The following is a 14,304-nucleotide window of genomic DNA, read 5'->3' on the forward strand; positions in this document are numbered from 1 at the left end:
ACTGTTATTTTTCACACACTAAAATATTGTGTAGGCGATTTAATTGTGGACATAGAAACATTATGACAATATGGTTTTTGTTGTAATATAACTTTTTTGAGTATATACATTTCAGCTACTTAAATACATTTACAAAACAATATCCTGCAAACTTTATAAAACTATTACATTCATTCACTTTAAAAAAATATATTTCGAACTTTTCATAATAATAATTATATGTTTGTCAATCTTAATTTAACACAAGAGAATAAACCGCTTTTCGTAGTTCGATTATTATTATTATTATATTTTCTTATATTTTAAAACAATGTTTTTTTTTATTGATCAAAAAACGCTTCAACAACAATGGTCATTAACGTGTGTTTGCATTTTACATATTTTTTTTTTTTAATATTTTGCAAAATTAATTTAAGTACCTATATAAATCTGTAGGGTACCATTGCTTGGTGATTTCCCTCATATTGTGCTTCATGTGTTATTTGTATTATGTATATAGTGTTATATCAGTCATCTATTTTACTTATTGTGTCATGTAATACAGATTGTAAATTTTCTAAAATAAAAAAAAAAAAGTATATAGATCTGATTTTTTCAAAAAATTTAAACTATGTTTTTAACCATACAGAAATACTATTTAATGATTTACAATAAGTATTATTGTTTACTGTTTTGGGAGGACCAAATCAGCCAATCGTCAATGGTAAATGTAAATTAATGTAAATTATAAAGAATAGTTACGGGATTTGTTACTGTTTTAGTTAAAATTTAAAATCAATACACACAAGTAATAATGAAGACCGCTGCGGTCTTAGTTTTTCGACTTTTTAAATACTACTTGGAAATTTAAGTACAAAAAAAAAATGTTAATATTTCTATCATGAAAATATCAATCATTTACATGCCATTATCTATAATATAACACGAAATTAGGAAGTAGGAAATGTTCGAATGAAATATATATTTTGTGAACGAGTCTGAAAAATACATTTTTTTTTTTTTTTATCTAATTAATTTCATTGAGTTTGAAGAAATGAGTTTCAAAGTGAACCTCTCAATATTATCTATATATTAATACGTCTTGTAAGTTGTAAGCTTATATTCATATTTTTGATATGTGTAAATCTATCTACCTATTTGTTGACATTCTAAGAAAATCATTCAAGTCAATGAAATAGACTATGGATAAATTTTTCGAATATTCATGGTGTTTATGAATTATTATTGAATTTAACATTTGAAAATTAATGCTTATAAAAAAAATAAAATTGTTTCAATGTATTTTTGACATTTTTAATTGGAATATGAAGCATATTAGGAGTATTGTATAAACATTTATTCAAGATTTTTTTACTCGATAGCAAATACTGTTATCATATAATATAAAGAAAAAAACTAAAAAAAATCTTTCAAATATTGAACGCACTCAAAGAATTAATAAACATAAAATATCCAAAATATTTTGAAAGTTATATTATGTCTAGTTAATATGCACTACATATGAATATGTTGTGAATATTTCAAGTATATCTATAATACCTATAGTTATTATTATTTTTTAATTTTACTCCCTCAAAGAATTATGTAGATTTTAAATTTGCAACCATAAACCACCCTCAAAGTTTAAAAATCTAAGAATTTTCACTGCTCCAAAAGACGATGATGGACACAAAAAAAAACATTTCTAATTTTAAATCTAATACATTCATCACTCCGCTCAAATAAAGAATTCTCAGTGTACAATGTAGTAATGAATCTTGATGTTATAATTGTATACATTATAACTGACTCTACATAAGCCTGCAAGGAAAAACCGTGACTAAAACTTATAAAGAAACACGTCATGGTCCTATATATGTACTGACAGTTTGAGTATAATGAAATTTATTGGTTTTCCGGATGTTTATTTACATTTTTTTCAGTTTCTTAATTACGTTTACAACGTTTCTATACATTTTTAACTTCTCAAACTAATTTCCACGTCAACATTTAATACTAAAAATGTTATTTGTATAAATTAATATTATTTTATACGTATATACATCATGTTAAAATTGTTTAGAACTTAAATCCTTGTATTTTAAATTGTTATAATTTATAATAATTTAAGAAGTTAATTTATTGGATATTCCATCTTGCATCTATAGTCTATACTAACTGGTTAAATTATTTAGTTTATTGCTTATTGTTAGCCAACAATAATATGTCGGCTTGAATTGGATAAAAGTATATATAAGTAAGCTAAAAAAATTAATTATTAGAATAATGAATTATTTTGATTTTATATGCTAATCTCTTCCCAGGTGGCTTAATAATAATTATCATGATTACAATTTTATATACAAAATACAGATTGTGATTATAAAACCTAACGTGATAGCAATTTCACGTTTATATTGTTTTGAAACGATTTTTAATCCTCTTAACGTTTATTAGTTTTGTAAAAAATGTTTTATATGGTAGAAAAAAATGTACTACCTACAATATAGATTACTATAGGTAATACAATTAATATAATTCATATAATATATTTTTATATTCGTTCTACAAAATAATAATAATAATTATCTATAATATAATATTGTGTAAATTATATACAAAGTATGTGTAATATTTAATTTTTCGACATTGAGATAATATTTTTAACAGTTGGTTATAATTAAAAATAATCTGATAGCTGAGAGGAATTGTTGAGAAAATCTAAAATTGACGAATGATCCGGATACCAACTACGTCCAAACATACTCGTTGTATCGTATCAATGGTTCCGGTCCATAAATCATATATTATGTTCATGAAAAAATATCAATAAGAAGGACACTTTTGAAAAACTTATAGGTAAATAATATCATGTACATATACATTCTTCGATCCACTTTGAAAACGTATGAAAACGATTTTAGACACATTTTGATTTTTTTTAGGATTTGTTGTGAAAAATACTAAATAGTGGATAATAGGTTGAAAATAATAAATACATTTATTTTTATAACATTTTTAAAACTTCAGTTTAGTTTATTCATATATTATTTTTTAATTTCAATAAATTTACAAAAATACGAACGATAATTTTCAGTAAACACTATAATTATTAACATAATATAATAAAACGCGTTTCTTAATGATTAAATATTTTCAAGAGTATTCCATATAATATTTCTAGTGAATTTTCAGTTTTGTATAATTGTTGAAGTAGTTTATCATGATGCTTTATGCAAATATCTAAAAAAAAGTCTCGGTAACCATTTTATTAGTTCTTTATTTTGCTGATATATTTTATGCAGTTTCCTAAAACGGAAACTAAAGTAAAGAAATCATTTCGCGCCTGTATTTTTAAAACCATATGAATATTTTATTTTTACTCCTTTGTTTTTGTAAGCAGTCGAAAATCCGGCCCGAGTTATAAATATTAAGCAGGGGCTAGATTGAAATTGTAATTTTTACGAAAATACTGGTCGGCCGAACACCGAATTAAGATAATGAATGTCATATATTATACACTGTATAATCTGTAGACGTGCTGAAACTGTTTCCCGTCCTTAGGGTAAAATCCATTTTAAAGGCTTTCCTTTAAGATTTCCTTTAATCCTCTTCTAATTAGTGAATGTTTTTCACGCATAATTTCATTTTTTAACCAAACTATAAAACCGAATAATATATATAGTTATATATTTTGATAAAAAATGAATTTGTTGTTGATAAATTGTTATGAATTTTCGTCAAATTTAAAAGATCACAAATGTGTGTATGAGAGAACGCGTTGCGTAATGTATTACTAACCAAACGTGTCTATAACTAGTTTTAGGTAGATATAAGTAATATTTTTGTCTTTATTTATAAAGAAGCGCTAACACTTAATTTCTGACCTTATTCGTATTTTCCCAATTTCTGTTTAAACAGCAGTGGTACTCTCAGATTGGTCACGGGTCCCCTTTATTTTCTTATTCTTCTTCTTGTTAATTAAACAGTTTTTTAAAGGTTCTTTATTTAGACCGCTGTCTACCGCAAATACTTTTAGAACGAGAATTTATGGATTTTTTTCCTCTTTATTATACAGAGAATTTTGTTTGACTTTTTATTATATTTACTCTATTGAAACGAGTACCATTCGAAATTTCCATTAAACCATTGAGTGTATTTTGGGGCCAATTCTGAATAAATCTAACCTTTGTCTCCCTGTTTTTTTTTCACCAATGTACCAAACCTTCGTAGGATATAGTTAAGATATATTTTATTTTAAACAAAGTATTTAAAAACTAATATGAGTGGTTGGTACCTACTTATTGTACCTATTACGTGACTAGGATGCGTTACAAACATCAAACATTATTATAAAACATAATAATACATTATGACGATGATTATAATATTAACATATTATTATTGTATATATATAATTATATTTATTCAATTCTATTATTATACGATACTTAGTATTTGGATTTAGTTGCTCGGTTTTTATTGTATACATTAATTCCTATGATAAAAAGGAATACCTACCTCGAATTACAATTATTTTTATATTTTTAGACTAGGTATAGTAGGTAATGGTATTGAAATAAAATATTTTTGAGGAATAAATTATGTCTCTTATTTAGTGCGATTTAATTAGCTACATATTCAATAAATTATTCATAATATATTTTTTAAAAGTCTATGAGTTATGACTTATCGAAAAGTTAAATAAGAAATAAAATACTACATATTGATTGCAGTAGGTGCTGGTTTTGGTGTTGTTTAATGCTAAAATTTTTTTTTTAAATTATTTATAATGATTTTCCTGTTTATTTTAGCTTTTTTTTCTTAGAGGATGTAATTAGTATTAATTATTTCCTATCTCCAATGGGAAACCTAAGAAAAAAAATTCTTTAATACTGTAACATCTATAGTATCATTGTACCTATTAGACTAAATTGTATATTTTTGTAAAATCACATAACATGGTCAATTTTTCGATATTTTAATTTTAAAACATAAATAATTATATTTGTATATACATATTAATATTAATATTAATACATTTTTTTAAAAGTATAATATCTTAGGTTAAGGTATAGCTTATCAAGGGGCGACTTCCCTTCACGTCAATATATCCCCATCCAATTTACTCATTGTATAACATGTAAATACTAATTAAATATAAACATTTTATTCAATAAAAAAAAACTTTTTAGGTACAATAGTCTGATAATAAGTTAATTTACCTATTCTAATTTTATCTTAACGCCCATCGTGATGGAAATATGAAGCAAGGCCTCATTTTCATCTGTATAATAATATTTGACCCGTTGATATGACGAAAATAGTTGGTATATCATCTTCTTGTTATAGGTTAAAATATAATATTTTGGTAAACTATATCATTTGACATGCATTATTCATCATAAAATAATAATAACTGTGTTTCTTAAATTTCACATTTGCATGTATAATTTTTTGGTTTTTTCCTTCATTAATTAGATTCTTTAAAGTAAGTAAATTTCTTATAAAAATAAAAATGCGCGGTTTTGAAATAGGTAGCACAAACATCTGCATAATTTAGCATAACATTATATTTTTTTTTCATATTATTGAATTATTTTAATGTATACGTCTAAGGTATCTTGTTACAATCTGGTGGATATTTCGTAAAATATTATGTCGTCACACGTACATCCAATTTATAATAACAATATTATATTATTATGAGTGTATGACGTATGTATTATAAGTATAGAATATTAAGTATAAAATGAATCGTAAATTAATACGCTACACTATACTACTTACCATTAATATGACTTTTCATTATTTTATCTCTGCGGAAATCATTCATAATAATCATAAAATTATTTTTTTCCCTATTAATCGTATATATTTCTGTAATAATACAATCAATGTTTTATTTTATTGTTACAAAAATATTTCATTATATGGAAAAATAGAAAAGTCTATAACTATTATGGAACGAGAGAAATGTATAAGAACAATGTTATAAATATTATATCTGATTCTTTTTTCAGACTTTAATCAAGACGGCAAACCAGACAATATAAGCTTCATGATTAAGAGGGTGAAAGTGCACTCTAACCCAGACCCTACCTACAAGTTCCTGGGGAATTACGGAGTAGAGAAGTTTTTAGAAATATTTTCGGGTAAGTCGAAACCAACTAAATATAGACACACGCAAGGTTCATACTCTGTGAATTTTACAATTCCGTAAAGAAATCATTCCTGCAAGATATAAAATGATTTTACTACTCAATTGGTATTTTTACGCTCTAAAAGGTCAACACAAAAGACCCTTTAACACCACCGGTGCTATTTTTTATGCATTTATATTTACGTCTAAACTGATGGGCTTTTGTTTTTTGTTTTATCTTTTTTTCTCATTTAAAATTCCATTTATAACAGCTGCTTCAAAGAGTACCACAAACGTTACTTAATGACTTTAGTAGGGTAAAAAAAGTTCCTTCTCCATTACTAACATTGTCGGGGTACAATAATAATGAAATAAATAGAAACAAACCTTGGTGGTAAGTTGCTGTTAATTCTCAACTAAAGATCTAAAGATGAACATATTAATACACAGATCTAGCGAGTATAGTGAATAGTCGTATATAGATAAGTACATATAGGCTATACTTTGCAGGTTTCATTGATTTGAAACATTTAAATTAAAGTGTTAAAGAGATGAAATCGTTTAGGAAACGATCACTCGTTTATATCTATATGGTAATAATTTAAGACTCCAAGGTAAACGGGTTGCCTTGCAAATTATTTTGCAAAAAAATATACAATAATATAGAATTCCAAGACTAATAAAATTAAATATGTTATACCTACAGTAAAACAATGTATAAGCATATTAATTATTTAAATTACTTTCCTAGCATTAAAAAGAAATTGTTTCGTTAAATATTTAAAGCTGCGCAGTTGCACTAATAATACAACGATATTCGTGACTTTTAAATGTAATTTATGCATCTAAAAAACAAGTTATCTTTATATTTATTGAATCTTAATAAGTAATAACATATATGTACCTTATGGCTAATATTTATATTAATATTATATAATTCCGATTTTTATCATAATTGACATTATTCTGTACATTTGTATCGTTTATTGTATCTGTGATAGTATAGTATATAATAATATATTATATAAACACTGAATAATGTAAATTTATATGGCACGAATGGCTAAGTCTTCAAAGCAACATAAAAATCAATTAAACAAAAAAAAAAAAAACACGTTATAGTTCGTATACTTTGTAAGACTGTTTTGAGTATTATGAAAGTTTAGTTAGGTGAATAAGTAATTTAAAGTTGGTAAAACTGTATTTACTATACGTCTATACCTAATAAAATAAAATGTACAATAATTACGTACACCTACATACAGCATATCTTAATAATTATTATAAAAACCTTGAAAATAAAAAATGTGCTTATAATATTTTTGGGCATACTGTGTAGGTACATTTTACAAGAATTTAAATTATGTATTAGCTATTTTATTATTTACTTGAGTCCACCAATTTAATTAAATTTTTTTAACGTAATAAAAACCGAACAGATGGCGCTATTGGTGTATTTATATTTCGCCGTTCAGCTTTCCGAGGGCAAAAGTTGGGTCGATCGTATATTATAACCCTTAGGCTGCACTTTAGAAATTATCTACAATATACAAAAAGTAGCATGTAAATCGAGTCGCAGTAACAACCCGTTACATACGTAGTTATATTATTTTCAATATTATATATATATATATACAAATAGAATATTATATTATAATATAAATGTATATACATATAAATAGAATAATGATAATAATATGATATTTAAAAAAAAATCTAAACGCATTTCTATGTAGCTCTTCCAAGCGTATACGAATAAAAAAAATTGGTAATTAAAATTGGCTATTTCCAGTAATTGGAGATATCAAGTAAAGTATATAGTTACATTTTATAATACTACTAAATTCGAATTATTTTTATGAGTTGGGTACTTGGGTACATGAGAAAGTTGACAACTAAAACACTTAGTATCACCTATTATGTTAATGTTATCATTTATCAATAACCATATAATATATTAAGAGGATGTCAGCACACTATTTGTTTTCTCTCTCAGGCCCACGCGCAACATAGACAAAACACATTTACGCAGAATAATTTTTTCTATGTTTTTAAGTAATCTTAAAGTAAAATCACCTATTACAAAAAAGATAGAGAATAATATTTTTGATGGAATGTCATATCGATTTGTCTAAATATTGTCTCAAAACAATTTAAACATATTTTTGTTTTGAAAGTCGAATACAAAGTCAAATAACAATAAAATATAAAATCGATATGTTATTCCCTCAAAAATATTAATTATTCTCTATCTTTTTTGTAATGGGTGATTTTACTTAAGATTACTTAAAAACATAGAAAAAACGATTCTGCGTAAATACGTTTTATCTATGTTGCGCTTGGGCCAGAGAGAGAAAACAAATAGTGTGCTGACATCCTCTTAATATTATAGTATTATTGTATATAATTACTATTGTGTATTACTTACATTGCAATTGTAAAAATATTTTTAATAAATATATAAAAAATTGTATTCATTACTTTTTATTATATGATTATTTGAGTATAAATGATAATAATATTATATATTATTATATCTATAGTCTATAATATATAATAATACCGTAGGAAATTTGAATAATTATAGATTTGGAATATTATGTTTCTCTATACCTATGTCGTACCTATAGAGGTTTGTATAATCTTATGTTTCATATTTATTATTTGAAATATGAATCTTTTCCTATAGTTATAATTTATTTTAAATTTCAATATTTTAATAAATTTAATTATTTAAAGATTGAATACTCAATAGTAATCTGAGTATAATCTTATATTGTTAGAAAACTGTTATCTTCATAAACAATACTTATTATTATATAAGCTAATGGCCATTTTTAGCCGATAAGCTATAAATTCAATAAAAATGATAATACCTAGGTACTTAGTACAGCCGCACAGGTACATTCTTATAATCATCATATTTATGAAATGAGAAAATAACAAATGCAATATTCATACTTGCATAATACTATATAGTTACGTATAATATACCTACAGTTAGTATTCTTTAAGGCTAATACTTTGAAATCAAAAAGTATTATTTCATCTTAGTATAAAAGGTGCTTTTGTGTTAAAGTATATTGGCACTTTTATAAAAAAAATATTCGTTTTATAATTTTAAAACTTTGGTTACAAGATTGTAAATGTTACTTTTCGACTATTTATATTAAAGTAATATAGAATCATAAACTTTTGAAATTACTTTTAAAATTACTTCTTAGATGAAATAATGTTATCATTGATATAATATTTCTTATAGAATCACGTCCCATTCTCCATCCTCTAGTGTCGAAAAACTATTGAAATGAAATGAGTGTCCAGCACTTATAGTAATATCTATTCTATATATTCGATCTTTTCGTTATTTTCTTAAACTGTAATAAAATCGTATATTAATTATGCATAAAATAACACTTTAACAACATGATAATACTTAAAAACGTATTTGTTATAACTTATAAGTTGTAACTAAGTAAATCATACATATTTTAATATTTTGGAGATTAGATTATATAACGTCCTAAACAATTTTCAAACACAAATAAAAGCAAAATTAAATTATCACTTATTATGATAAATGAATAATATTATAATTATTTAAATAAGATGAATTCTTTGATTTTTGGTTTGGTAATCTATTCATAAAAGTAACTAATAAATGACTAGAAATTGAGGTCAACTAATAAAATAATTCATAAAATAATAATTCATGTTTATAATATGGTAAGTTAGTTATTTTATTATTTTTTTCCCCAATTATTCTTTTATTTTATGATTACCTATACATGATATTTTCTAATCAAATTTTTGAAAGTTTTAAGTACTTTATACCCTACAGATAATTTTTATATGACAGTTTATTTCGTATTTGTTTTTAAATGTACATTTAAAAAGTTCAAATTGTGTGCTGGTTTTCATTTGTTATTACATACTTATACTATAGATATCTGTTCAAAAAATATAAACCACAAATGAATAAAATAATAGCACTTATCAGTTATCTTCAATAAGGTTTTAATATTTTTATTTTCGAAAAAATTATCCATTTTATATATTATGAGTTATGTAACGCGCAGTAATGAAAACTCAATAACACAAAAATGTATTTCATTTGAAAATGTTGCCATGTAAATGAAATATGATTGCAAAAAACGTATGATACAAGTTATCGTAATAACAGGAAAACAAATATTCTCAGTTCTCACGTTTCATAATACTATTAAATAGTGACTATGCGTATCTAGTTACTGATATTCTATTATAATCAAACGACTTTAATCATTGTATGATTATTACATTTTGAAACATTTTATCATCAAAAAAACATTTCAAGCTATTCAGCTATTCACTTACAGTAAAATTGATATTGATAAGAGAAACATTTATATACGTTTTAGTACAAAATTCCTTTATTTTACGATTATTTTACAATATACCTGTAGGCTGTGCTTATACATCAATAGGTACTATATTTTCCTTTTTTTTATAATTTTACTTTATATTCAATCAACGTGTGCACGATAATAATTTTTTAATTTGGATTTTTCCTTCTATTGTCTCTCATATTTACTTTTTTACTAACTATCTTTTCTGTGGCACATTCCATAACCCCACAAACATGCGACCTAATACCGAACACATAATTCATAAATACCACACACGAAAATGGCACGATACTACAATAGTTTACGAATATACGATAGTACACATAGGTACAAATTTACTACACATTTCAATGATTTAATATAGATTATTTTGTTCAAATCATCATAAATTATTTGTAATACATTTTTTTAAACAAATAAACTTTAATACTCATTTAAGATAATATAAAATCAATAAAAATTTCAGCAGTACAGAATATTATATTGGTTTTACAATGAAGTTTTAGGTTCTGTGAATCGAGAAATGGTATAGCATTTACAATGGTGTTTTTCTTTGTATTATTATCTTTTACTGTGAAAACTTTCGGTAAAAGTGTTACTTCAAAAGCTTCCAGTAGTGCTTTATCGATTGGAAATCGAGTTTTGTTGGTAATTTGATTCATATAGATATCTACTATATAGGTACATCACTTTGCGGTTTTCTTGATAATTTCCAAAACGGTAAGGAAAAACACAGAGATATAAGTTTCAAATAAATGAAGACATATTTTAAGCAAGTGCATGGCTTTAACCGAACTCTACTCAAAACCAGTTAGCGATTGATGATGATTGCTTTAAAATTTAATATCACAACACATCTATACTTGTATAATGTTTGAATAACAAGCAATTTCTTTTATCAATTCAAATCTATGAATCTATTATATTTACTGTATATAGGTACCAGCAGGTACAGATACATTCGATTGTGTTTATCGATCATAAAAAATTATCAGATATTGTCAATCCACTTAAACAAGTGTAAACTAATTTATAAAATATTTTCGCAACGGTAAAATAATCAAAATTAAAGATAATACTTACCTATACATATAATATGTACGTATAATGAGATTTTTTTCAAAAGGTTTTTTTTTATTTATACCTAATTTAATATTACAGGTATAATTATATATTTACACATCAGTTTATATAGGTACTACGTATTATTATATTATATTGGTATTTATATCCAAAACTGCTCAAACTCGTCCAGCAAAACTTTATATTTTCCACACCTGCTACTTACATACTAACATTAATAATTATTATCAAGTTTGATTTTTGTTTTCAGAGGAAGATTACGACGCCTTTTGTTTGGCTTACATGTTCACGTACAGAGATTTTGAAATGGGTACTTTGGGTTTGGCGTGGACTGGGGATTTGAAGAACGCCGGCGGTGTATGCGAAAAAAACGGAGTGAGTATCTATATAGATGAATTTTGTCGACGGTTTAACGTTTAAAACAAAAACCCATACCAATAGTAATTATGATTAAACTTGTGTTTCAGCATTACCGGGGTAGTTTAAAAAGTTTGAATACCGGTATAGTGACGCTATTGAATTACGGAAAACACGTACCTTCCGCAGTGTCTCACGTTACTCTGGCACACGAAATTGGCCATAACTTTGGTTCGCCGGTTAGTGTATATAAATTTAATAAACAATATTTATTCATCGTTAGTTTTTATGTTTCGTCCATTAATTTAACTGAATTTTCTTGCAGCACGACCCCGAGATATGTACACCCGGCGGTGACGACGGCAACTATATTATGTTCGCTCGAGCGACTTCGGGCGACAAGAAAAATAATAATAGGTTTTCGCCGTGTAGCTTGTCCGCAATAAATCCTGTACTAAATGTCAAAGCCAGGAGCACTAGAGGATGTTTCACCGGTACATAATCATAATTCAAATTAAATTTCATTATTGTTAAAAAAATTATTTTTACTTCGCCAAGCGTAAACGGTATATGTATATATGATATATTAATATTGTATACATATTACTCGTTAGGGACCTATACACACTGTACATTATTATTCATTCTATTGTTACAGAACCGCAAACATCGATTTGTGGTAACGGCGTCGTAGAACCTGGCGAAGAGTGCGATTGCGGATGGGAAGAAGACTGCAAAGACGCGTGTTGTTTCCCTCAAAGGAGATACTCTCCGCCCGAAGAACCGCCGTGTAGATTGACGGCAAAGAGTGTCTGTAGCCCTTCACAGGTACCCATAATTGTTCAGCTCTCAGTCCGCAGTGGCGTTTCCTGCAGCTCGTCTGAATATTATAGTAAATAAATATTTATTTACGTTTTTTTAGGGACCGTGTTGCACGAACGATTGCAATTTGAAAATAGGAGAACTTTGTCGCAATGACAACGGTTGCCGCGATGCTAGTTACTGCAATGGCATGGCTCCTACCTGTCCTGCTTCTATCAACAAGCCAAATAAGACTGTATGCAATGAAGAGTTTGTGTGTTACATGGGAGTGAGTATATAATAATTAGTACCTATATATACATTTGTTTTTACATTTTACAATGTTATAATATTTTTACTTAATTGTTTATAATTTTCAGGAATGTACTGGATCTATATGTCTAGCATATGGACTCGAATCCTGCCAATGTTTACCCACTCCTCAGGACTCTCCCACTAAAGCGTGCGAGTTGTGTTGTAAACTACCCGGTGAAAACCAACCTTGTTTGTGAGTAAAACTTTTATTTTGCTATTAGGTAATTACAATTATAATGTTTATATAACTATAATACGAAGGGTAATAAATAATAAAATAATATGTACAATATGACAGAACGACTTGAGAGTAAAGGGGGTACCTAGAACTATATATTAAAACAGAATTCTAATTACCACTTTTATAATAATCCATTTAATTAGGTCATCATATTCTTGGAATAACGTGCCATACGACATACCAGATATGTATTCTAAGCCAGGTACTCCATGCAACGACTACAATGGATATTGTGATGTATTTCAAAGATGTAGAGAGGTATGTATATTTTAATTATTATTAATTTTCAATAAATAACTAAAGTATATTCGATATCTATGATATGTTAAAATGGAAAAATCAAAACAATAAAAAAACCAATTATATTAAATAATATCTGTTTTATGTATAGGTTGATCCATCTGGACCTTTAGCAACGCTTCGAAAATTGTTGTTATCTGAAGAAAGTATTGCCTCATTTAAAAAATGGGCTATAGATCATTGGTACTATTCTGGTCTAATAGTGGCCTCTTTTCTGTTGATGCTGGTACGTTTATCATTTTTTTAACACTTAATGAATAATAATGGTAGTATAAATACAATACATATAATGTATATACGTATATATTATATAAATATTATATACAACGTAATACAAATATACATTATTTAATGTTTTATGTAAATTAATTTTCATATTGATTTTTTTGTTTACTTAATTTTTTTTTTCATAAATACAATTGCGCATAATTGTGTTCAGGTTATTCGGAATTCACATTGTAAGTCATTGTGTGTATGAAATACAGATCGTAAAATACAGTATTTACTCATCCAGTATTTACCTTATCCTGCAGTTAATTCCGCAATGTAGACTTCAAGATCCTAATCTATAGACACTTTAGGGCTTAAACCATGATAGTATTATTTATTATTATTAACAATATATAAATTCTTAAATTACCGAAATCGTAGGGGTTATATGATTACTATATATACTAACACCGTACCTATATTGTTAT

The 14,304-nt window shown here is 26.0% G+C and overlaps 1 protein-coding gene across 2 annotated transcripts in view; it reads left to right on the top strand.

Moving 5' to 3' along the window:
- LOC132950045 (disintegrin and metalloproteinase domain-containing protein 10) overlaps window positions 1-14,304 on the top strand; it is an 88,464-nt gene that overhangs the window by 69,643 nt on the left and 4,517 nt on the right. For both annotated transcript variants that reach the window (XM_061021240.1, XM_061021239.1), the window contains exons 5-13: window positions 6,003-6,134; window positions 11,843-11,967; window positions 12,060-12,188; window positions 12,275-12,443; window positions 12,608-12,777; window positions 12,872-13,039; window positions 13,131-13,258; window positions 13,450-13,564; window positions 13,698-13,832. In XM_061021240.1, coding sequence (XP_060877223.1) covers window positions 6,003-6,134; window positions 11,843-11,967; window positions 12,060-12,188; window positions 12,275-12,443; window positions 12,608-12,777; window positions 12,872-13,039; window positions 13,131-13,258; window positions 13,450-13,564; window positions 13,698-13,832 — 1,271 coding nt within the window. The remainder of the gene's footprint in view (window positions 1-6,002; window positions 6,135-11,842; window positions 11,968-12,059; window positions 12,189-12,274; window positions 12,444-12,607; window positions 12,778-12,871; window positions 13,040-13,130; window positions 13,259-13,449; window positions 13,565-13,697; window positions 13,833-14,304) is intronic.

Source organism: Metopolophium dirhodum, chromosome 8, assembly GCF_019925205.1.
Source record: "Metopolophium dirhodum isolate CAU chromosome 8, ASM1992520v1, whole genome shotgun sequence".
Taxonomy (NCBI): Eukaryota; Metazoa; Arthropoda; class Insecta; order Hemiptera; family Aphididae; genus Metopolophium; species Metopolophium dirhodum.